This window comes from Pseudophryne corroboree, chromosome 7 (assembly GCF_028390025.1).
Source record: "Pseudophryne corroboree isolate aPseCor3 chromosome 7, aPseCor3.hap2, whole genome shotgun sequence".
Classification (NCBI taxonomy): Eukaryota; Metazoa; Chordata; class Amphibia; order Anura; family Myobatrachidae; genus Pseudophryne; species Pseudophryne corroboree.
The window spans coordinates 336,007,752-336,032,800 of record NC_086450.1 but is presented as its reverse complement, the minus strand read 5'-3'; the positions used below and the strand labels follow the sequence as shown (position 1 = coordinate 336,032,800).

The 25,049-nt window shown below is 48.0% G+C and overlaps 1 protein-coding gene across 2 annotated transcripts in view; it reads right to left on the bottom strand.

Annotated features, from left to right (window-relative positions):
* The window catches only part of ABCC1 (ATP binding cassette subfamily C member 1 (ABCC1 blood group)), a 440,279-nt gene that overhangs the window by 269,063 nt on the left and 146,167 nt on the right, over positions 1–25,049 (bottom strand). For both annotated transcript variants that reach the window (XM_063934377.1, XM_063934378.1), the window contains exons 3-4: positions 13,946–14,071; positions 5,546–5,683 (exon numbers count right to left, since the gene is read on the bottom strand). In XM_063934377.1, the coding sequence (XP_063790447.1) occupies positions 5,546–5,683; positions 13,946–14,071 (264 nt within the window). The remainder of the gene's footprint in view (positions 1–5,545; positions 5,684–13,945; positions 14,072–25,049) is intronic.

The window sequence follows — 25,049 nt, the reverse complement described above, 5'->3', positions numbered from 1 at the left end:
GTCACTAGAGCGTCCACAGCTATCGCCTGAGGGTCCCTTGACCTGGCGCAATATCTTTTTAGCTTTTTGTTGAGGCGGGACGCCATTATGTCCACCTGTGGCCTTTCCCAACGATTTACAATCAGCTGGAAGACTTCTGGATGAAGTCCCCACTCTCCCGGGTGGAGGTCGTGCCTGCTGAGGAAGTCTGCTTCCCAGTTGTCCACTCCCGGAATGAACACTGCTGACAGTGCTATCACGTGATTTTCCGCCCATCGGAGAATCCTTGTGGCTTCTGCCATCGCCATCCTGCTTCTTGTGCCGCCCTGTCGGTTTACATGGGCGACCGCCGTGATGTTGTCTGACTGAATCAGCACCGGCTGGTTTTGAAGCAGGGGTTTTGCCTGACTTAGGGCATTGTAAATGGCCCTTAGTTCCAGAATATTTATGTGTAGGGAAGCCTCCTGACTCGACCATTGTCCTTGGAAGTTTCTTCCCTGAGTGACTGCCCCCCAACCTCGGAGGCTTGCATCCGTGGTCACCAGGACCCAGTCCTGTATGCCGAATCTGCGGCCCTCGAGAAGATGAGCACTCTGCAGCCACCACAGCAGAGACACCCTGGCCCTCGGGGACAGGGTGATCAGCCGATGCATCTGAAGATGCGATCCGGACCACTTGTCTAACAGATCCCACTGAAAGATCCTTGCATGGAACATGCCGAATGGAATTGCCTCGTAAGAAGCTACCATCTTTCCCAGGACTCGCGTGCAGTGATGCACAGACACCTGTTTTGGTTTCAGGAGGTCTCTGACCAGAGATGACAACTCCTTGGCCTTCTCCTCCGGGAGAAAAACCTTCTTCTGTTCTGTGTCCAGAATCATACCCAGGAACAGCAGACGCATCGTAGGAACCAGCTGCGACTTTGGAATATTCAGAATCCAGCCGTGCTGTTGTAGCACTTCCTGAGATAGTGCTACTCCGACCAACAACTGCTCCCTGGACCTCGCCTTTATAAGGAGATCGTCCAAGTACGGGATAATTATAACTCCCTTCTTTCGAAGGAGTATCATCATTTCGGCCATTACTTTGGTAAATACCCTCGGTGCCGTGGACAGACCAAACGGCAACGTCTGGAATTGGTAATGGCAGTCCTGTACCACAAAACGGAGGTACACCTGGTGAGGTGGGTAAATGGGGACATGTAGGTAAGCATCCTTGATGTCCAGTGATACCATGTTATCCCCCTCTTCCAGGCTTGCAATAACCGCCCTGAGCGATTCCATTTTGAACTTGAACTTCCTTGTATAAGTGTTCAAGGATTTCAAATTTAGAATGGGTCTCACCGAACCGTCTGGTTTCGGTACCACAAACATTGTGGAATAGTAACCCCGTCCCTGTTGAAGGAGGGGAACTTTTATTATCACCTGCTGGAGGTACAGCTTGTGAATTGCCGCCAGCACTACCTGCCAGTAGCTGGCAAGGCTTATTTGAGGTAACGGCGAGGGGGAGACGTCTCGAATTCCAGCTTGTATCCCTGAGATACCACTTGTAGAACCCAGGGATCCACCTGTGAGCGAACCCACCGGTCGCTGAAGTTCCGGAGACGGGCCCCCACCGCACCTGGCTCCACCAGTGGAGCCCCAGCGTCATGCGGTGGATTTAGTGGAAGCAGGGGAGGATTTTTGTTCTTGGGAACTGGCTGTATGGTGCAGCTTTTTCCCTCTACCCCTGCCTCTGGGCAGAAAGGACGCGCCTTTAACCCGCTTGCCTTTCTGGGGCCGAAAGGACTGTACCTGATAATACGGTGCTTTCTTAGGCTGTGAGGGAACCTGAGGTAAAAATGTCGACTTCCCAGCTGTTGCTGTGGAAACGAGGTCCGAGAGACCATCCCCAAACAATTCCTCACCCTTGTAAGGCAAAACCTCCATGTGCCTTTTAGAATCCGCATCACCTGTCCACTGCCGAGTCCATAATACTCTCCTGGCAGAAATGGACATTGCATTAATTCTAGATGCCAGCCGGCAAATATCCCTCTGTGCATCTCTCATATATAAAAGACTACGTCTTTAATATGCTCTATGGTTAGCAAAATTGTATCCCTGTCGAGGGTATCAATATTTTCAGACAGGGTATCGGACCAAGCTGCTGCAGCACTACACATCCAAGCTGAAGCAATTGCAGGTCTCAGTATAGTACCTGAGTGTGTATATACAGACTTCAGGATAGCCTCCTGCTTTCTATCCGCAGGCTCCTTTAAGGCGGCCATATCCTGAGACGGCAGTGCCACCTTTTTTGACAAGCGTGTTAGCGCCTTATCCACCCTCGGGGATGTCTCCCAACGTAACCTGTCCTCTGGCGGGAAAGGGTACGCCATCAGTAACTTTTTAGAAATCACTAGTTTCTTATCGGGGGAAGCCCACGCTTCTTCACACACTTCATTCAACTCATCTGATGGGGGAAAAACTACTGGTTGCTTTTTCTCCCCAAACATAATACCCTTTTTAGTGGTACCTGGGTTAATGTCAGAAATGTGCAACACATTTTTCATTGCCGTAATCATGCAACGGATGGCCCTAGTGGAATGTACATTAGTCTCGTCCTCGTCGACACTGGAGTCAGACTCTGTGTCGACATCTGTGTCTGCCATCTGAGGTAGCGGGCGTTTTTGAGCCCCTGATGGCCTTTGAGACGCCTGGGCAGGCACTGGCTGAGAAGCCAGCTGTCCCACAGCTGTTATGTCATCGAACCTTTTATGCAAGGAGTTGACACTGTCGTGTAAAACCTTCCACATATCCATCCACTCTGGTGTCGACCTCGCAGGGGGTGACATCACATTTATCGGCACCTGCTCCGCCTCCACATAAGCCTCCTCATCAAACATGTCGACACAGCCGTACCGACACACCGCACACACACAGGGAATGCTCTGACTGAGGACAGGACCCCACAAAGTCCTTTGGGGAGACAGAGAGAGAGTATGCCAGCACACACCACAGCGCTATATAATCAGGGATTTACACTAACACAAAGTGATTTTCCCTATAGCTGCTTTACAAATACAGTTTGCGCCTAAATTTAGTCCCCCCCTCTCTTTTTTACCCTTTGAGCCTGGAAACTGCAGGGGAGAGCCTGGGGAGCTGTCTTCCAGCGGAGCTGTGAAGAGGAAATGGCGCCAGTGTGCTGGCTGAGGGAGATAGCCCCGCCCCCTTCTCGGCGGACTTCTCCCGCTCTTATATTTATATTATGGCGGGGGATTTTTGCACATATATAGTTTATTAGACTATATTATGTGCTGTTCGCCATGTAAGGTACTCTAATTGCAGCCCAGGGCGCCCCCCCCCAGCGCCCTGCACCCATCAGTGACCGGAGTATGTGGTGTGCATAGGGAGCAATGGCGCACAGCTGCAGTGCTGTGCGCTACCTTAATGAAGACCGGAGTCTTCAGCCGCCGATTTCCAGGATGTTCTTCTTGCTTCTGGCTCTGCAAGGGGGACGGCGGCGCGGCTCCGGGACCGGACGACCGAGGCTGGGCCTGTGTTCGATCCCTCTGGTGCTAATGGTGTCCAGTAGCCTAGAAGCCCAAGCTAGCTGCAAGCAGGTAGGTTCGCTTCTCTCCCCTAAGTCCCTCGTAGCAGTGAGTCTTTTGCCAGCAGATCTCACTGAAAATAAAAAACCTAACAAATACTTCCTTTACTAGAAGCTCAGGAGAGCCCCTAGTGTGCAACCAGCTCGAGCCGGGCACAGATTCTAACTGAGGTCTGGAGGAGGGGCATAGAGGGAGGAGCCAGTGCACACCAGATATAGTACCTAATCTTTCTTTAAAGAGTGCCCAGTCTCCTGCGGAGCCCGTCTATTCCCCATGGTCCTTACGGAGTACCCAGCATCCACTAGCACGTCAGAGAAATATTACTCTCTCTTCTTGGGAACTCAATTATATTTAACTCGCAAAAGGAACTAACATCCTCAGTCTAAGCACCCCTACCCTCTCTTTCTGCTCTTTCTGCTGCTGCTCATCCCTGATTGGTTGCTTGGGGCAACTTCTCCACCTGACCACTGTTTTCACTGCTTGATACATCTCACCATGAGTAGGTGTTATCAGTTGGCTACACCCAAAGCACAAGGTGAGATTTGGTAAAGTGTGTATCCTTTACCCAGCCAATAATTATTACCTATTTTTGTATTAGATAAAATAAAATTAAGCATTTTGTTTTCCTTGGCAATGGCCATGTACAATGAAAGATCATAGATCTTACCTGTGCCAAATCCTCGTGTGCTCACCCCATAATCACTGTTTCAGCCCCCCACCACCACCTGCCTTGCTCTAATTTCACCTCACCAGTCCCTTCTGCACTCCCTATCACACTGCAACTGTCCATCCTGTACTCCCTCCATCACACTGCACCAGCCCTTTGTGTCTTCCTTATCACACTGCACTAGTCCATCCTGTACTCTCTCCATCGCACTGCACCAGTCCCTTCTGCCCTCCCTATCACACTGCATCTGTCCATCCTGTACTCCCTCCATTACACTGCACCAGTCCCTTCTGTCTCCCTCCATCACTGCACCAGTCTCTTTTGTCCTCCCCATCACACTGCAAAATTCTATCCCATGGGTCTTCAACCTGCGGCCCTGCAGATACTGTGGAACTATACATCCCAGCATGTCCCGTCTCAGTTTTAGCATTACTTAATAGCAAAACTGTGGTAGGGCATGCTGGGATGTGTAGTTCCACAGCAGCTGGATGGCCACAGGTTGAAGAGGTTGTTCTATCCGGTCCTCCCCTCTATTAAGCTTTTCACAAGCCTCATCATTCCCCAGTTTATCTTGTGGAATGTCTAGACTAAACAGGATTCATGCTGATGCGGAGATTTCCTATGTACAACATTAAAACACTCTGTATCAGGCCTGGCCAACCTATGGCTCTCCAGCTGTTGTCAAACTACATGTCCCAGCATGCCCAGCCAGTTTTGCCATTAGGGAATGCTAAAACTGTGGCAAAGCATGCTGGGATGTGTGGTTTCACAGCAGTTGGAGAGCCACAGGTTAGCCAGGCCTGCTCTATATTATTCAAATACAGCCGCACTCTCCTTATAATGAACCTTATTCTAGCGGTCAGAGACGGTCTCCATAATTTACTGGAAAAGCCAGCGATGACATGACTAACGCAGAATGCACCTGGGAACCAGGTTTAATGGCTGCCAGCATTTGTACCAGGCGAAGGTCATCATCACACCCTGCCTTACAGAACTATCATGTCTATGGTCAATGGTCACGTGTATCAGCCCTGTTTAAGTGGTAGCAGCATGCTTAGGATGTGTAGTCTGTTTAGGCATGGTACATGGTACTGGATTCTGAAACCTATTAGAAAATTGGAGCAGGACACAAAGTTATTAACCCCTTGCAGTCTTATCCAAAATGCATGCACAATGTGTATGTGGCAACACGAAATATTCAGCATTTTACTAATACATTTATGTCTTTAATAAACACTAATCAATATTTATAAAACATCCTTATTAAAAATACACACTAATATCAATATTACTTTGTTATAAGAGATACATACGGGTTTTAAGGCATGGAGAACTTTGGACCTGAAGATTATTATGGCACAGAGCAGAGCAATGATCCAGAAATTCAACAGTACACCTGAAGACTGTACTCCTTTTATTCGCTCGTACTGAATTAAAAAAGTAGCTAGCAGCTGAAAAACAAAAAAAGTGAAGACAACATGAGCCAATACACAAAGCAAAGGGGATATTATCGCTTATATAGCTCTTCTATGCACCTAGTCTACCAGAATTCTACACAAAAGAAATAAGATAGTAATACCTGTAATGGTAAACACTGAAATGTTACCATAGACAAATGTATTTTGCACTTGAGATTCAGACCAAATAATAAGAATTTACTTACCGATAATTCTATTTCTCGGAGTCCGTAGTGGATGCTGGGGTTCCTGAAAGGACCATGGGGAATAGCGGCTCCGCAGGAGACAGGGCACAAAAAGTAAAGCTTTAGGATCAGGTGGTGTGCACTGGCTCCTCCCCCTATGACCCTCCTCCAAGCCAGTTAGGTACTGTGCCCGGACGAGCGTACACAATAAGGGAGGAATTTTGAATCCCGGGTAAGACTCATACCAGCCACACCAATCACACCGTACAACTTGTGATCTAAACCCAGTTAACAGTATGATAACAGCGGAGCCTCTGAAAAGATGGCTCACAACAATAATAACCCGATTTTTGTAACTATGTACAAGTATTGCAGATAATCCGCACTTGGGATGGGCGCCCAGCATCCACTACGGACTCCGAGAAATAGAATTATCGGTAAGTAAATTCTTATTTTCTCTATCGTCCTAGTGGATGCTGGGGTTCCTGAAAGGACCATGGGGATTATACCAAAGCTCCCAAACAGGCGGGAGAGTGCGGATGACTCTGCAGCACCGAATGAGAGAACTCCAGGTCCTCTTTTGCCAGGATATCCAATTTGTAGAATTTTACAAACGTGTTCTCCCCTGACCACGTAGCTGCTCGGCAGAGTTGTAATGCCGAGACCTCTCGGGCAGCCGCCCAAGATGAGCCCACCTTCCTTGTGGAATGGGCCTTAACCGATTTAGACTGTGGCAGGCCTGCCTCAGAATGTGCAAGTTGAATTGTGTTACAAATCCAACGAGCAATCGACTGCTTAGAAGCAGGCGCACCCAACTTGTTGGGTGCATACAGTATAAACAGCGAGTCAGATTTTCCGGACTCCAGCTGTCCTGGAATATATTTTCAGGGCCCTGACAACTTCTAGCAACTTGGAGTCCTCCAAGTCCCTAGTAGGTGCAAGGCACCACAATAAGCTGGTTCAGGTGAAACACTGACACCACCTTAGGGAGAGAACTGGGGACGAGTCCGCAGCTCTGCCCTGTCCGAATGGACAAACAGATATGGGCTTTTTTGAGAAAAAACCACCAATTTGACACTCGCCTGGTCCAGGCCAGGGCCAAGAGCATGGTCACTTTTTATGTGAGATGCTGCAAATCCACATATTTGACTGGTTTTAAACCAATGTGATTTGAGAAATCCCAGAACTACGTTGAGATCCCACAGTGCCACTGGAGGCACAAAAAAGGGGTTTGTATATGCAATACTCCCTTGACAAACTTCTGGACTTCAGGAACTGAAGCCAATTCTTTCTGGAAGAAAATTTACAGGGCCGAATTTGAACCTTAATGGACCCCAATTTGAGGCCCATAGACACTCCTGTTTGCAGGAAATGCAGGAAACGACCGAGTTGAAATTTCTTTGTGGGGCCTTCCTGGCCTCACACCACGCAACAAATTTTCGCCACACGTGGTGATAATGTTGTGCGGTCACCTCCTTTCTGGCTTTGACCAGGGTAGGAATGACCTCTTCCGGAATGCCTTTTTTCCCTTAGGATCCGGCTTTCCATCGCCATGCCGACAAACGCAGCTGCGGTAAGTCTTGGAACAGACATGGTACTTGCTGAAGCAAGTCCCTTCTTAGCGGCAGAGGCCATAAGACCTCTGTAAGCATCTCTTGAAGTTCCGGGTACCAAGTCCTTCTTGGCCAATCCGGAGCCATGAGTATAGTTCTTACTCCTCTACGTCTTATAATTCTCAGCACCTTAGGTATGAGAAGCAGAGGAGGGAACACATACACCGACTGGTACACCCACGGTGTTACCAGAACGTCCACATCTATTGCCTGAGGGTCCCTTGACCTGGCGCAATACCTGTCCCGTTTTTTGTTCAGACGGGACGCCATCATGTCCACCTTTGGTATTTCCCAACGGTTTACAATCATGTGGAAAAAACTTCTCAATGAAGTTTCCACTCTCCCGGGTGGAGGTCGTGCTGAGGAAGTCTGCTTCCCAGTTTCCATTCCCGGGATGAAAAACTGCTGACAGTGTTATCACATGATTTTCCGCCCAGCGAAAAGTCCTTGCAGTTTCTGCCATTGCCCTCCTGCTTCTTGTGTCGCCCTGTCTGTTTACGTGGGCGACTGCCGTGATGTTTTTCCCACTGGATCAATACCGGCTGACCTTGAAGCAGAGGTCTTGCTAAGCTTAGAGCATTATAAATTTACCCTTAGCTCCAGTATATTTATGTGGAGAAAAGTCTCCATACTTGATCACACTCCCTGGAAATTTTTCCCTTGTGCGACTGCTCCCCAGCCTCTCAGGCTGGGCTCCGTGGTTACCAGCATCCAATCCTGAATGCCGAATCTGCGGCCCTCTAGAAGATGAGCACTCTATAACCACCACAGGAGAGACACCCTTGTCCTTGGATATTGGGTTATCCGCTGATGCATCTGAAGATGCGATCCGGACCATTTGTCCAGCAGATCCCACTGAAAAGTTCTTACGTGAAATCTGCCGAATGGAATTGCTTCGTAGGAAGCCACCATTTTTACCAGGACCCTTGTGCAATGATGCACTGTTTTTAGGAGGTTCCTGACTTGCTCGGATAACTCCCTGGCTTTCTCTTCCGGGAGAAACACCTTTTTTCTGGACTGTGTCCAGAATCATCCCTAGGCACAGCAGACGTGTCGTCGGGATCAGCTGCGATTTTGGAATATTTAGAATCCACCCGTGCTGATTGTAGCAGTATCCGAGATAGTGCTACTCCGACCTCCAACTGTTCCCTGGACTATGCCCCTATCAGGAGATCGTCCAAGTAAGGGATAATTAAGACGCCTTTTCTTCGAAGAAGAATCATCAATTCGGCCATTACCTTGGTAAAGACCCCGGGGTGCCGTGGACAATCCAAACGGCAGCGTCTGAAACTGATAGTGACAGTTCTGCACCACGAACCTGAGGTACCCTTAGTGAGAAGGGCAAATTTGGGACATAGAGGTAAGCATCCCTGATGTCCCGGGACACTATATAGTCCCCTTCTTCCTGGTTCGTTATCACTGCTCTGAGTGACTTCATCTTAATTTGAACCTTTGTAAGTGTTCAAAAAAAATTTTTTAGAATAAGTCTCACCTAGCCTTCTGGCTTCAGTACCACAATATAGTGTGGAATAATACCCCTTTTCTGTAGTAGGAGGGGTAATTTAATTTTCACCTGCTGGGAACACAGCTTGTGAATTTTTTCCCATACTACCTCCTTGTCGGAGGGAGACTTGGTAAAGCAGACTTCAGGAGCCTGCGAAGGGGAAACGTCTCGACATTCCCATCTGTACCCCCGGGATACTACTTGTAGGATCCAGGGGTCCTGTACGGTCTCAGCGCCATGCTGAGAACTTGTCAGACGCGGTGGAACGCTTCTGTTCCTGGGAATAGGCTGCCTGTTGCAGTCTTCTTCCCTTTCCTCTATCCCTGGGCAGATATGATCTTATAGGGACGAGAGGACTGAGGCTGAAAAGACGGTGTCTTTTTCTGCAGAGATGTGACTTAGGGTAAAAAACGGTGGATTTTCCAGCAGTTGCCGTGACCACCAGGTCCGATGGACCGACCCCAAACAAGTCCTCTTCCTTTATACGGCCATACTGTGCCGTTTGGAATCTGCATCACCTGACCACTGTCGTGTCCATAACATCTTCTGGCAGTTATGGACATCGCGTTTATTCATGATGCCAGAGTGCAAATATCCCTCTGTGCATCTCGCATATATAGAAATGCTCTATAGTCAATAAAATACTGTCCCTGTCAAGGGTATCAATATTTTTAGTCAGGGAATCCGACCAAGCCACCCTAGCTCTGCACATCCAGGCAGAGGCGATCGCTGGCCGCAGTATAACACCAGTATGTGTGTATATACTTTTTATTATATTTTCCAGCCTTGTCAGCTGGTCCTTGAGGACGGCCCTATATATAGACGGTACCGCCACTTGTTTTGATAAGCGTGTGAGCGCCTTATCCACCTTAAGGGGTGTTTCCCAACGCGCCCTAACTTCTGGCGGGAAAGGGTATACCGCCCATAATTTTCTATCGGGGGGAACCCACGCATCATCACACACTTTATTTAATTTATCTGATTCAGGAAAAACTATGGTAGTTTTTTCACATCCCACATAATACCCTCTTTTGTGGTACTTGTAGTATCAGAAATACGTAACACCTCCTTCATTGCCTTTAACGTGTGGCCCTAATAAGGAATACGTTTGTTTATTCACCGTCGACACTGGATTCAGTGTCCCTGTCTGTGTCTGTGTCGACCGACTAAAGTAAACGGGCGTTTTAAAACCCTTGACGGTGTTTTTGAGACGTCTGGACCGTACTAATTGTTTGTCGGCCGTCTCATGTCGTCAACCGACCTTGCAGCGTGTTGACATTATCACGTAATTTCCTAAATAAGCCATCCATTCCGGTGTCGACTCCCTAGAGAGTGACATCACCATTACAGGCAATTGCTCCGCCTCCTCACCAACATCGTCCTCCTACCTGTCGACACACACGTACCGACACACAGCACACACACAGGGAATGCTCTGATAGAGGACAGGACCCACTAGCCCTTTGGAGAGACAGAGGGAGAGTTTGCCAGCACACACCAAAAACGCTATAATTATATAGGGACAACCTTATATAAGTGTTTTCCCTTATAGCATCTTAATATATATATAAGCATATCGCCAAATCAGTGCCCCCCCTCTCTGTTTTAACCCTGTTTCTGTAGTGCAGTGCAGGGGAGAGCCTGGGAGCCTTCCCTCCAGCCTTTCTGTGAGGGAAAATGGCGCTGTGTGCTGAGGAGATAGGCCCCGCCCCTTTTTCGGCGGCCTCGTCTCCCGCTCTTAACGGATTCTGGCAGGGGTTAAATATCTCCATATAGCCTCCGGAGGCTATATGTGAGGTATTTTTAGCCAAAATAGGTATTCATTTGCCTCCCAGGGCGCCCCCCTCCCAGCGCCCTGCACCCTCAGTGACTGCCGTGTGAAGTGTGCTGAGAGGAAAATGGCGCACAGCTGCAGTGCTGTGCGCTACCTTTAGAAGACTGAGGAGTCTTCTGCCGCCGATTCTGGACCTCTTCTTACTTCAGCATCTGCAAGGGGGCCGGCGGCAAGGCTCCGGTGACCATCCAGGCTGTACCTGTGATCGTCCCTCTGGAGCTGATGTCCAGTAGCCAAGAAGCCAATCCATCCTGCACGCAGGTGAGTTCACTTCTTCTCCCCTAAGTCCCTCGTTGCAGTGATCCTGTTGCCAGCAGGACTCACTGTAAAATAAAAAACCTAAGCTAAACTTTCCTAAGCAGCTCTTTAGGAGAGCCACCTAGATTGCACCCTTCTCGGCCGGGCACAAAATCTAACTGGCTTGGAGGAGGGTCATAGGGGGAGGAGCCAGTGCACACCACCTGATCCTAAAGCTTTACTTTTTGTGCCCTGTCTCCTGCGGAGCCGCTATTCCCCATGGTCCTTTCAGGAACCCCAGCATCCACTAGGACGATAGAGAAATGGTGAATAGAGAAGAGCAGCTCACTACTGTACAATGCTGCTAAGCCTAGAGACACTGGTGACATTTTATACACCTGTCATAAGTCATAGGGGTTTACACAACAAGTGTAATAGTCACAGCTTGTCTAATACTCAGGAGATTCAACTGGTTATCCAGAGATCAAATGCAAAAGCATAAAAATTGCAAACTTCTTATAAGCGCAGCAAGATAAGATATCGTACTCGACCTTGATTTATGTCCACCCACTGACTGTACCCACTGTGTTGTGAAGGTCAGAACTGAGGAGGAGTGCTTTTCATTCATTCTACGGGAAGCTTGCAACCGGTATAAATGTCAGGGACATACAAAATAGCAGGGCTTTGTAACAAATCTGCACGCAGATAACATAACAAAAAGGGCCACTTGGAATAGCAAGGCATAAGTGAACAGTGAACTTGATATTCAAGCAAAAGCCAAAAGGGGCCGATTCAATTAGCTGCCAAGTAAAGCACCCAAAACTAGTAACTTACAGTGAGTACACACTCGCAAGATATTGGGGGTATGTATAGTCTACATCAGTGATTCCCAACCGCTGTGCCGCGGCACACTAGTGTGCCGCCAGCGGTTCTCAAGTGTGCCGCACAGCCGCCAGAGATGATCGGCTAGCGCTGGGCACTTCTGCAGCCCAGCCTGCGACCTATGCTGACGAGCCGTGACTCACAGGTCACGCAAACACCATATCGCGTTCCCGCCTGGAGTGCCCGCCCACTGCTGATCTGTGCTGCTGCCTCCATTCATTCTCGGCACTCGTCACTGCTCCCACCACTGACGGTGAAAGATTTAAGTCACAGGTTAGTGTGGCATTACTATGGGGCAATGTGTGGTGGCATTACTATGGGGCAATGTGTGGTGGCATTACTATGGGGGCAGTGTGTGGTAGCATTCCTATGGGGCAATGTGTGGTGGCATTCCTATGGGGCAATGTGTGGTGGCATTACTATGGGGCAATGTGTGGTGGCATTACTATGGGGGCAGTGTGTGGTAGCATTCCTATGGGGCAATGTGTGGTGGCATTCCTATGGGGCAATGTGTGGTGGCATTCCTATGGGGCAATGTGTGGTGGCATTGCTATGGGGCAATGTGTGGTGGCATTGCTATGGGGCAATGTGTGGTGGCATTGCTATGGGGCAATGTGTGGTGGCATTGCTATGGGGCAATTATCTTTGTTTTATATCCCTGTGTGTGTGTGTGTTTGTTTTTTGGGTTTGCGCGGTACTGATGGTGTGCCCTGGCAATTTTTAAATCATGTTTGGTGTGCCGCGAATTGAATAAGGTTGAAAATCACTGGTCTACATCATGCAGTGTGTAAGCAGGATCGTGTGCTCCCTCGGGATGTCTGAGATATCTTCCAGTCAGCAGGTACTGCATGGCCAACCGGAAGATACTGCATGCGAACCAGTGCAGTTTAATGAAGGACCGAACAAGAGATCGTTTAGTTACTTATTCATTAAATAGTTCAGCGTGTACAACCAATCCGACATGGTCCAGGGCAAAGGAAAATCGATTGGCCTTTTTATTATTATTATTATTATTATCCTTTATTTATATGGCGCCACAAGGGTTCCGCAGCGCCCAATTACAGAGTACATAAACAAATAATCAAGCAGGAAAACAGCAACTTACAGTTGACGACAATATAGGACAAGTACAGAGTAAATAAACATAGCTACGTCAGCAGATGACACTGGAATAAGTATTAGGTGGCAGAAGACTGCTGGATTTGGTGCAGTTGAATATTATTAGAGTAAGAAAAGGATAAGCACATGAGGGAAGAGGGCCCTGCTCGTGAGAGCTTACATTCTTTAGCTACCCACCCTTATAGGCCCTACACACTGGCCGATTTTTTGAAAGATATGAACGATCTCGTTCATAAATGAACGAGAACTCGTTCATATCTTTCAGTGTGGAGACTCCAGCGATGAACGATGCGCGGCCCCGCGCTCGTTCATCGCTGGTCTCCCGTCGGCTGTGCATGCAGGCCAATATGGACGATCTCGTCCATATTTGCCTGCACTTCAATGCAGCCGTGTGACGGGGGGAGTGAAGAAACTTCACTCCCCCAGTCACTGCCCCCCCCACCGCCGGGTCGCTCGTCGGCCGTATCCGCCGTCAGGCAGCTCGGCGGCGGGTCGGCCAGTGAGTAGGGCCCCTTAGAGTGTAGAATGTAGTCAACCCAGAGAAGCCCCAGGTCTGTAATTCATGCTGACTTCTGCTTGCCTCTCTGTAGAGTGTGAGCAGAAATCAGCCTTCACTGCTGCCTTGGGGCTGCTCACGGGTCTCTAACTGAATGGCTCCAGGCACCTTACCCGAGAGAAAAGGCTGCACAACACAACCTGTGGCTAATTGGATCTAATTACAACAAAGTGCAAAGATTCCAGTGCGGTGGGAAGGTTACAAAACCAAACTAATGAGAGAAATTATGAAAATGCTTTCTGTAAATGTTCTTATACACCAGAAATGAAGAACTGAGTACCCTTATTAGCTAGCTATTCTCTGTCCTTTCTTCATAAGCAGCTTACCATAGTTATACCAAGTACAGTGGGGCTCACAACAAAAACTGGAGCACGATAAATACTTTGACTCCTTTCATAGAAGGAGTAGAAGAGATCTGCCCAGCAGACCAGCCATAAGATGAATCCTATAGCCTGCAAAAGAAACAGATTTCATGAGACACAAAAATGTAACATTGCTATGGTTACATGAGATCTCAGAGCTATGAATTAATATCTCATTTTCTGCACTGTAACAAAATTGAATTTACAAATTCAAAGTACTTAAAATACAGTTTGGGATCAGGTTACAGCTTCTGTACATTACAAATGATGTATACATTTAGCGCTAGCTCACATAATCTGAAAGCAAGTGTATAATTAAACAGGGATGGGAGAAAAGCTAAGATTTCAATAGTTTGCACAAAAGTAAGAGCAGAGCTGCCTCCTGGAATATGGGCCTCCAGTTCATCCGAAATGTTTGGAGCATGACTGAGATAGTGACACCTTTCTGATGCTTCAGTGTATACAAACTTTGTTTCATGTACAAAATTATAAAAAATATTGCATTGTGTGTGTATAAGGTGTACAAGAAATAGAAATGTATTTCATGTTTAGACTTGGATCCCACCCCCCAAGATCTCCTTATGATATGCACATATTCCAAATAAGAAGGAAAAAAATCCAAAATATTCAAAATACTTCTGGTCCGGAGCATTTTGGATATGGGAGACTCAACCTGTGATACTTGTATAGCCGATATTACAAAGTAATATATGCATTTAAACAAATACGGCAATGCAGCAATTCCCTTGTATGATTATGATGGGCTGTCACCTTCACATTATAGTGTGCTGAATTTATTAGGTTTTGCACACATTATTTCAACACAGCCTGTGCATAAGATTATGCAGGAAACATTCTAATTGTATATACTGTGGTAGGGACAGCATGATTCTACATGAGGTTAATGTGGAACAGTAGGATTGTGCAGGATTGGAGCAGCGGCAATAGGTCTGATGGAATCCAGTCCAGGTTTTGACAGTCTGTTATAAGCCACAGCTGGGCTAATTCCTACACCTCGTCTGCTACCTTTAAAAATGTGTTTGTTCAGTAGGTCAAGACTCTTGATGCGAGCAAGTGGCCAAGCGATAGGTTTGGGGTCTGGGGTCACGTTAGTAGCCATTTGGAATATTGGAATGTTGTGCTGCTGTTTAAAGACTGCCTGTAAAACCTGACCTGCAAACTTGCATGTACTGTGTAACCTGCCTGAGGTGAAAATACAGTGAGTTGGACTGTACTCTGTCTATGTGGTTCTGTCACAATATTTAACAGTCATTTAAGCTGCCATATCAAAGCATGAAATTTAGCTTGCATAATAATAAAATGCACCAAACATTATAGCATTAGACAAAGTTTTGAAGCAATCTGAATAAAATGCAATACAGATGTGTCCTCATACATCTAGCCTCAATACACCACACAATGTGAGATGTCTGGCCCGAGTGAACCACTAGCAACACCAACGTCAGGCGCCTTTTTGACGAAAATACATTTTTAGCACAATGTGAGATGACTAAAATGCAACATGAGACTGTGCTGATTAATTTGATATGCAACACTTGTATATTGTGTGTGACAATCTGTATTCAGAGCAAAACGGAACTTGGTATGGAAAAAAGCTGCATCCGCTACATTGTAGCACTTTGTATACAGATTCAGAGACTCACACAGATATACAGGGGTCTTGTATCAAATTGGTCAGCACAGACTCCTGGTGCATGTTATTTGAATTGCGTTGTGCCCAAGACGCATTTTTGGCAAATCCGGAGCTGAAAGAGTCTCACAGGAACTGGTGCACCAAGGGGGCTGTTTGGCATGACTGCAGCAATAATGTATGAGGACACAAATGTACTACTGATTTGTTCAGTATGACCACAAAAACACTTTTTAAAAACGTTTAGTAGAATTTTAACTTTATATTATTCATAAAACTGAGCACAATTCATATTTTAGACTTTAGTACTTGGTGGCATGTTTATAATGTATTAGATTTTGAACCAGGACTTCTTCCAATGAACAAAATCTTAAATGACTTTGGATTAGCCTGCCTGGAAAAAAATGTTGATTCAAAATCAGTTTTATTGGCCAAGTTTACCAAAAAAAATAAGAATTTACTTACCGATAATTCTATTTCTCATAGTCCGTAGTGGATGCTGGGGACTCCGTAAGGACCATGGGGAATAGCGGCTCCGCAGGAGACTGGGCACATCTAAAGAAAGCTTTAGGACTATCTGGTGTGCACTGGCTCCTCCCCCTATGACCCTCCTCCAAGCCTCAGTTAGGATACTGTGCCCGGACGAGCGTACACAATAAGGAAGGATTTTGAATCCCGGGTAAGACTCATACCAGCCACACCAATCACACCGTATAACCTGTGATCTGAACCCAGTTAACAGTATGATAACAGAGGAGCCTCTGAAAGATGGCTCACAACAATAATAACCCGATTTTTGTAACAATAACTATGTACAAGTATTGCAGACAATCCGCACTTGAGATGGGCGCCCAGCATCCACTACGGACTATGAGAAATAGAATTATCGGTAAGTAAATTCTTATTTTCTCTAACGTCCTAAGTGGATGCTGGGGACTCCGTAAGGACCATGGGGATTATACCAAAGCTCCCAAACGGGCGGGAGAGTGCGGATGACTCTGCAGCACCAAATGAGAGAACTCCAGGTCCTCCTCAGCCAGGATATCAATTTTGTAGAATTTTACAAACGTATTTGCTCCTGACCAAGTAGCTGCTCGGCAAAGTTGTAAAGCCGAGACCCCTCGGGCAGCCGCCCAAGATGAGCCCACCTTCCTTGTGGAGTGGGCATTTACAGATTTTTGGCTGTGGCAGGCCTGCCACAGAATGTGCAAGCTGAATTGTACTACAAATCCAACGAGCAATAGTCTGCTTAGAAGCAGGAGCACCCAGCTTGTTGGGTGCACACAGGATAAACAGCGAGTCAGATTTCCTGACTCCAGCCGTCCTGGAAACATATATTTTCAGGGCACTGACAACGTCTAGCAACTTGGAGGCCTCCAAGTCCCTAGTAGCCGCAGGCACCACCAATAGGTTGGTTCAGGTGAGACGCTGAAACCACCTTGGGGAGAAATTGAGGACGAGTCCTCAATTCCGCCCTGTCCGAATGGAAAATCAGATAAGGGCTTTTTCAGGATAAAGCCGCCAATTCTGACACGCGCCTGACCCAGGCCAGGGCCAACAGCATGACCACTTTCCATGTGAGATATTTTAACTCCACAGATTTAAGTGGTTCAAACCAATGTGACTTTTGGAACCCAAAACTACATTGAGATCCCAAAGTGCCACTGGAGGCACAAAAGGAGGCTGTATATGCAGTACCCCTTTTACAAACGTCTGAACTTCAGGGACTGAAGCTAGTTCTTTTTGGAAGAAAATTGACAGGGCCGAAATTTGAACCTTAATGGACCCCAATTTCAGGCCCATAGACACTCCTGTTTGCAGGAAATGTAGGAATCGACCCAGTTGAATTTCCTCCGTCGGGCCTTACTGGCCTCGCACCACGCAACATATTTTCGCCAATTGCGGTGATAATGTTTTTGCGGTTACATCCTTCCTGGCTTTGATCAGGATAGGGATGACTTCATCCGGAATGCCTTTTTTCCTTCAGGATCCGGCGTTCAACCGCCATGCCGTCAAACGCAGCCACGGTAAGTCTTGGAACAGACAGGTTCCTTGCTGGAGCAGGTCCCTTCTTAGAGGTAGAGGCCACGGATCCTCCGTGAGCATCTCTTGAAGTTCCGGTTACCAAGTCCTTCTTGGCCAATCCGGAACCACGAATATAGTGCTTACTCCTCTCCATCTTATCAATCTCAGTACCTTGGGTATGAGAGGCAGAGGAGGGAACACATACCCTGACTGGTACACCCACGGTGTTACCAGAGCGTCTACAGCTTATTGCCTGAGGGTCCCTGGACCTGGCGCAATACCGGTCGAGTTTTTAATCATGTGGAAGACTTCTGGGTGAAGTCCCCACTCTCCCGGGTGGAGGTCGTGCTGAGGAAGTCTGCTTCCCAGTTGTCCACTCCCGGAATGAATACTGCTGATAGTGCTATCACATGATTTTCCGCCCAGCGAAGAATCCTTGCAGCTTCTGCCATTGCCCTCCTGCTTCTTGTGCCACCCTGTCTGTTTACGTGGGTGACTGCCGTGATGTTGTCCGACTGGATCAACACCGGCTGACCTTGAAGCAGAGGTCTTGCTAAGCTTAGAGCATTGTAAATGTCCCTTAGCTTCAGGATATTTATGTGAAGTGATGTCTCCAGGCTTGACCATAAGCCCTGGATATTCCTTCCCTGTGTGACTGCTCCCCAGCCTCGCAGGCTGGCATCCGTGGTCACCAGGACCCAGTCCTGAATGCCTAATCTGCGGCCCTCTAGAAGATGAGCACTCTGCAACCACCACAGGAGGGACACCCTTGTCCTTGGTGACAGGGTTATCCGCTGATGCATCTGAAGATGCGATCCGGACCATTTGTCCAGCAGGTCCCACTGGAAAGTTCTTGCGTGGAATCTGCCGAATGGGATTGCTTCGTAGGAAGCCACCATTTTACCCAGAACCCTTGTGCATTGATGCACTGAGACTTGGCTCGGTTTTAGGAGGTTCCTGACTAGCTCGGATAACTCCCTGGCTTTCTCCCCCGGGAGAAACACCTTTTTCTGGACTGTGTCCAGGATCATCCCTAGGAACAGAAGACACGTCGTCGGAACCAGGTGCGATTTTGGAATATTGAGAATCCAATCGTGCTGCCGCAACACTACCTGAGATAGTGCTACACCGACCTCCAACTGTTCCCTGGATCTTACCCTTATCAGGGAATTGTCCAAGGAAGGGATAGCTAAAATTCACTTCCTTCGAAGGAATATCATAATTTCGGCCATTACCTTGGTAAAGACCCGGGGTGCCGTGTACCATCCATACGGCAGCGTCTGAACTGATAGTGACAGTTCTGTACCATAAACCTGAGGTACCCTTGGTGAGAAGGGTAAATTTTGACATGAAGGTAAGCATCCTTGATGTCCCGAGACATCATGTAGTCCCCTTCTTCCAGGTTCGCAATCACTGCTCTGAGTGACTCAATCTTGAATTTGAACCTCTGTACGTAAGTGTTCTAAATCTAAAATCTTTGAATCGGTCTCACCGAGCCGTCCGGCTTCGGTACCACAACAGTGTGGAATAATACCCCGTTCCCTGTTGCAGGAGGGGTATCTTGATTATCACCTGCTGGGAATACAGCTTGTGAATGGCTTCCAAAACTGTCTCCCTGTCAGAAGGAGACATCGGGGAGATGTCTCGAATTCTAATTTGTACCCCTGAGATATCACCTGAAGGATCCAGGGGTCTACTTGCGAGTGAGCCCACTGCGCGCTGAAATTCATTGAGACGGGCCCCCCACCGTGCCCGATTCTGCTTGTAAAGCCCCAGCGTATACTGAGGGCTTGGCAGAGGCGGGAGAGGGTTTCTGTTCCTGGGAACTGGCTGATTTCTGCAGCCTTTTTCCTCTCCCTCTGTCACGGGGCAGAAATGAGGAACCTTTTGCCCGCTTGTCCACGAAAAGACTGCGCCTGATAATACGGCGTCTTCTCATGTTGAGAGGCGACCTGGGGTACAAACGTGGAATTCCCAGCTGTTGCCATGGCCACCAGGTCTGAAAGACCGACCACAAATAACTCCTCCCTTAATAAAGCAATACTTCCAAATGCCGTTTGGAATACGCATCACCTGACCACTGACGTGTCCATAACCCTCTACTGGTAGAAATGGACAACGCGCTTAGACTTGATGCCAGTCGGCAAATATTCCGCTGTGCATCACGCATATATAAAAATGCATCTTTTAAATGCTCTATAGGCAAAAATATACTGTCCCTATCTAGGGTATCAATATTTTCAGTCAGGGAATCCGACCACGCCAACCCAGCACTGCACATCCAGGCTGAGGCGATTGCTGGTCGCAGTATAACACCAGTATGTGTGTAAATACCTTTTAGGATACCCTCCTGCTTTCTATCAGCAGGATCCTTAAGGGCGGCCATCTCAGGCGAAGGTAGAGCCCTTACAAGCGTGTGAGCGCTTTATCCCCCCTAGGGGGTGTTTCCCAACGCACCCTATCCTCTGGCGGGAAAGGATATAATGCCAATAACATTTTAGAAATTATCCGTTGTTATCGGGGGAAACCCACGCATCATCACACACCTCATTTAATTTCTCAGATTCAGGAAAACTACAGGTAGTTTTCCCTCACCGAACATAATACCCCTTTTTTGGTGGTACTCGTATTATCAGAAATGTGTAAAACATTTTTCATTGCCTCAATCATGTAACGTGTGGCCCTACTGGAAGTCACATTCGTCTCTTCACCGTCGACACTGGAGTCAGTATCCGTGTCGGCGTCTATATCTGCCATCTGAGGTAACGGGCGCTTTAGAGCCCCTGACAGCCTATGAGACGTCTGGACAGGCACAAGCTGAGTAGCCGGCTGTCTCGTGTCAACCACTGTCTTTTATACAGAGCTGACACTGTCACGTAATTCCTTCCAACAGTTCATCCACTCAGGTGTCGACCCCCTAGGGGGTGACATCACTATTACAGGCAATCTGCTCCGTCTCCACATCATTTTTCTCCTCATACATGTCGACACAAAAGTACCGACATACAGCACACACACAGGGAATGCTCTGATAGAGGACAGGACCCCACTAGCCCTTTGGGGAGACAGAGGGAGAGTTTGCCAGCACACACCAGAGCGCTACATATATACAGGGATAACCTTATATAAGTGTTTTTCCCCTTATAGCTGCTGTATAGTTAATACTGCGCCTAATTAGTGCCCCCCTCTCTTTTTTTAACCCTTTCTGTAGTGTAGTGACTGCAGGGGAGAGACAGGGAGCTTCCCTCCAACGGAGCTGTGAGGGAAAATGGCGCCAGTGTGCTGAGGAGATAGGCTTCGCCCCTTTTTCGCGGACTTTTCTCCTGCTTTTTTATGGATTCTGGCAGGGGTTAAATGCATCCATATAGCCCAGGAGCTATATGTGATGCATTTTTTTTGCCATCCAAGGTGTTTTTATTGCGTCTCAGGGCGCCCCCCCCCAGCGCCCTGCACCCTCAGTGACCGAAGTGTGCTGAGAGCAATGGCGCACAGCTGCAGTGCTGTGCGCTACCTTGTTGAAGACAGGACGTCTTCTGCCGCCGATTTTCCGGACCTCTTCTGCCTTCTGGCTCTGTAAGGGGGCCGGCGGCGCGGCTCTGGGACCCATCCAAGCTGGGCCTGTGATCGTCCCTCTGGAGCTAATGTCCAGTAGCCTAAGAAGCCCAATCCACTCTGCACGCAGGTGAGTTCGCTTCTTCTCCCCTTAGTCCCTCGATGCAGTGAGCCTGTTGCCAGCAGGTCTCACTGAAAATAAAAAACCTAATCTAAAACTTTCACTAAGAAGCTCAGGAGAGCCCCTAGTGTGCACCCTTCTCGTTCGGGCACAAAGATCTAACTGAGGCTTGGAGGAGGGTCATAGGGGGAGGAGCCAGTGCACACCAGATAGTCCTAAAGCTTTCTTTAGATGTGCCCAGTCTCCTGCGGAGCCGCTATTCCCCATGGTCCTTACGGAGTCCCCAGCATCCACTTAGGACGTTAGAGAAATACAAGGAATTAATTTCCGATAATTCACAACTCCCAGACAGAAAAGGGAGAGGAGCATTGAGGCAGCCCTCCACGGCGCCATCTTGGAACGAACTGGTGTATATGCCATCAACTGGCACGTGACACTCATACAACACAGTGAATTTGCCTAAAAGTAATTTTTTTCTTCTAAATTTAACACAATGGAAAGTGGCTATAAAAGTTTGTAACCATGAGCCCGATTCAGAGACCGATATATTAGAATAGCCGCTACGTCTTTGTATGCTACAGCGGCTGTGATAATAAGAATTTACTTACCGATAATTCTATTTCTCGTAGTCCGTAGTGGATGCTGGGGACTCCGTCAGGACCATGGGGAATAGCGGCTCCGCAGGAGACAGGGCACAAAAAGTAAGCTTTTAGGATCACATGGTGTGTACTGGCTCCTCCCCCTATGACCCTCCTCCAAGCCTCAGTTAGGTACTGTGCCCGGACGAGCGTACACAATAAGGAAGGATATTGAACCCCGGGTAAGACTCATACCAGCCACACCAATCACACCGTATAACTTGTGATCTGAACCCAGTTAACAGTATGACAAACGTAGGAGCCTCTGAACAGACGGCTCACAACAAATAACAACCCGATTTTTTTGTAACAATAACTATGTACAAGTATTGCAGACAATCCGCACTTGGGATGGGCGCCCAGCATCCACTACGGACTACGAGAAATAGAATTATCGGTAAGTAAATTCTTATTTTCTCTAACGTCCTAAGTGGATGCTGGGGACTCCGTAAGGACCATGGGGATTATACCAAAGCTCCCAAACGGGCGGGAGAGTGCGGATGACTCTGCAGCACCGAATGAGAGAACTCAAGGTCCTCCTCAGCCAGGGTATCAAATTTGTAGAATTTTGCAAACGTGTTTGCCCCTGACCAAGTAGCAGCTCGGCAGAGTTGTAATGCCGAGACTCCCCGGGCAGCCGCCCAGGATGAGCCCACTTTCCTTGTGGAATGGGCCTTGACAGATTTAGGTTGTGGCAAGCCTGCCACAGAATGTGCAAGTTGAATTGTGCTACAAATCCAACGAGCAATCGTCTGCTTAGAAGCAGGAGCACCCATCTTGTTGGGTGCATACAATATAAGCAGTGAGTCAGACTTTCTGACTCCAGTCGTTCTTGAAATATATATTTTCAATGCCCGGACCACGTCCAACAACTTGGAATCCTCCAACTCGTTAGTAGCCGCAGGCACCACAATAGGCTGGTTCAGGTGAAACGCTGACACCACCTTAGGCAGAAAATGAGGACGCGTCCGCAGTTCTGCCCTGTCCGTATGGAAAATCAGATATGGGCTCTTATATGATAAAGCCGCCAATTCTGATACTCTCCTGGCTGAAGCCAGGGCCAGTAGCATGGTTACTTTCCATGTAAGATACTTCATCTCCACCGATTTGAGCGGCTCAAACCAATGGGATTTTAGAAAATCCAAGACTACATTAAGATCCCACGGTGCCACTGGGGGCACAACCGGGGGCTGTATATGTAGTACTCCTTTTACAAAAGTCTGGACTTCAGGAACTGAAGCCAATTCTTTCTGGAAGAAAATCGACAGGGCCGAAATTTGAACCTTAATGGACCCCAATTTGAGGCCCATAGACAATCCTGTTTGCAGGAAATGTAGGAATCGACCCAGTTGAAATTCCTCCGTGGGGGCCTTCCTGGCCTCACACCACGCAACATATTTCCTCCAAATGCGGTGATAATGTTGTGCAGTCACCTCCTTCCTGGCCTTTACCAGTGTAGGAATGACCTCTTCCGGAATGCCTTTTTCCTTTAGAATTCGGCGTTTAACCGCCATGCCGTCAAACGCAGCCGCGGTAAGTCTTGGAATAGACACGGTCCCTGCTGAAGCAGGTCCCGTCTTAGAGGTAGAGGCCACGGATCCTCCGTGAGCATCTCTTGAAGTTCCGGGTACCAAGTTCTTCTTGGCCAATCCGGAGCCACTAGTATCGTTCTTACTCCCTTTTGCCGTATAATTCTCAGTACTTTTGGTATGAGAGGCAGAGGAGGGAACACATACACTGACTGGAACATCCACGGTGTTACCAGAGCGTCCACAGCTATTGCCTGAGGATCTCTTGACCTGGCGCAATACCTGTCCAGTTTTTTGTTGAGGCGGGACGCCATCATATCCACCATTGGTTTTTCCCAACGGTTCACAATCATGTGGAAGACTTCTGGATGAAGTCCCCACTCTCCCGGGTGTAGATCGTGTCTGCTGAGGAAGTCTGCTTCCCAGTTGTCCACTCCCGGAATGAATACTGCTGACAGTGCTATCACATGATCTTCCGCCCAGCGAAGAATCCTTGCAGCTTCTGCCATTGCTGTCCTGCTTCTTGTGCCGCCCTGTCTGTTTACGTGGGCGACTGCCGTGATGTTGTCCGACTGGATCAACACCGGCTGACCCTGAAGCAGGGGTTTTGCCAGACTTAGAGCATTGTAAATCGCTCTTAGCTCCAGTATATTTATGTGAAGAGACATCTCCAGGCTTGACCATACTCCCTGGAAGTTTCTTCCTTGTGTGACCGCTCCCCAGCCTCTCAGACTGGCATCCGTGGTCACCAGGACCCAGTCCTGTATGCCGAATCTGCGGCCCTCTAACAGATGAGCACTCTGCAACCACCACAGAAGAGACACCCTTGTCCGTGGCGATAAGGTTATCCGCTGATGCATCTGCAGATGCGATCCGGACCATTTGTCCAGCAGATCCCACTGAAAAGTTTGTGCGTGGAATCTGCCGAATGGAATCGCTTCGTAAGAAGCCACCATCTTTCCCAGGACTCTTGTGCATTGATGCACAGACACTGTCCCTGGTTTTAGGAGGTTCCTGACAAGTTCGGATAACTCCCTGGCTTTCTCCTCCGGAAGAAACACCTTTTTCTGAACCGTGTCCAGAATCATTCCCAGGAACAGCAGACGTGTCGTCGGGGTCAACTGAGATTTTGGAAAATTCAGAATCCACCCGTGTTGTTGCAGCACTAGTTGGGTTAGTGCTACTCCGTCTTCCAGCTGTTCTCTGGATCTTGCCCATATCAGGAGATCGTCCAAGTAAGGGATAATTAATACGCCTCTTCTTCGTAGAAGGATCATCATTTCGGCCATTACCTTGGTAAAGACCCGAGGTGCCGTGGACAATCCAAACGGCAGCGTCTGAAACTGATAATGACAGTTTTGCACCACGAACCTGAGGTACCCTTGATGTGAAGGGCAAATTGGGACATGCAGGTAAGCGTCCTTTATGTCCAGGGACACCATAAAGTCCCCTTCTTCCAGATTCGCTATCACTGCTCTGAGTGACTCCATCTTGAACTTGAATTTTTGTATGTACAGGTTCAGATTTGAGATGTAGAATAGGTCTTACCGAG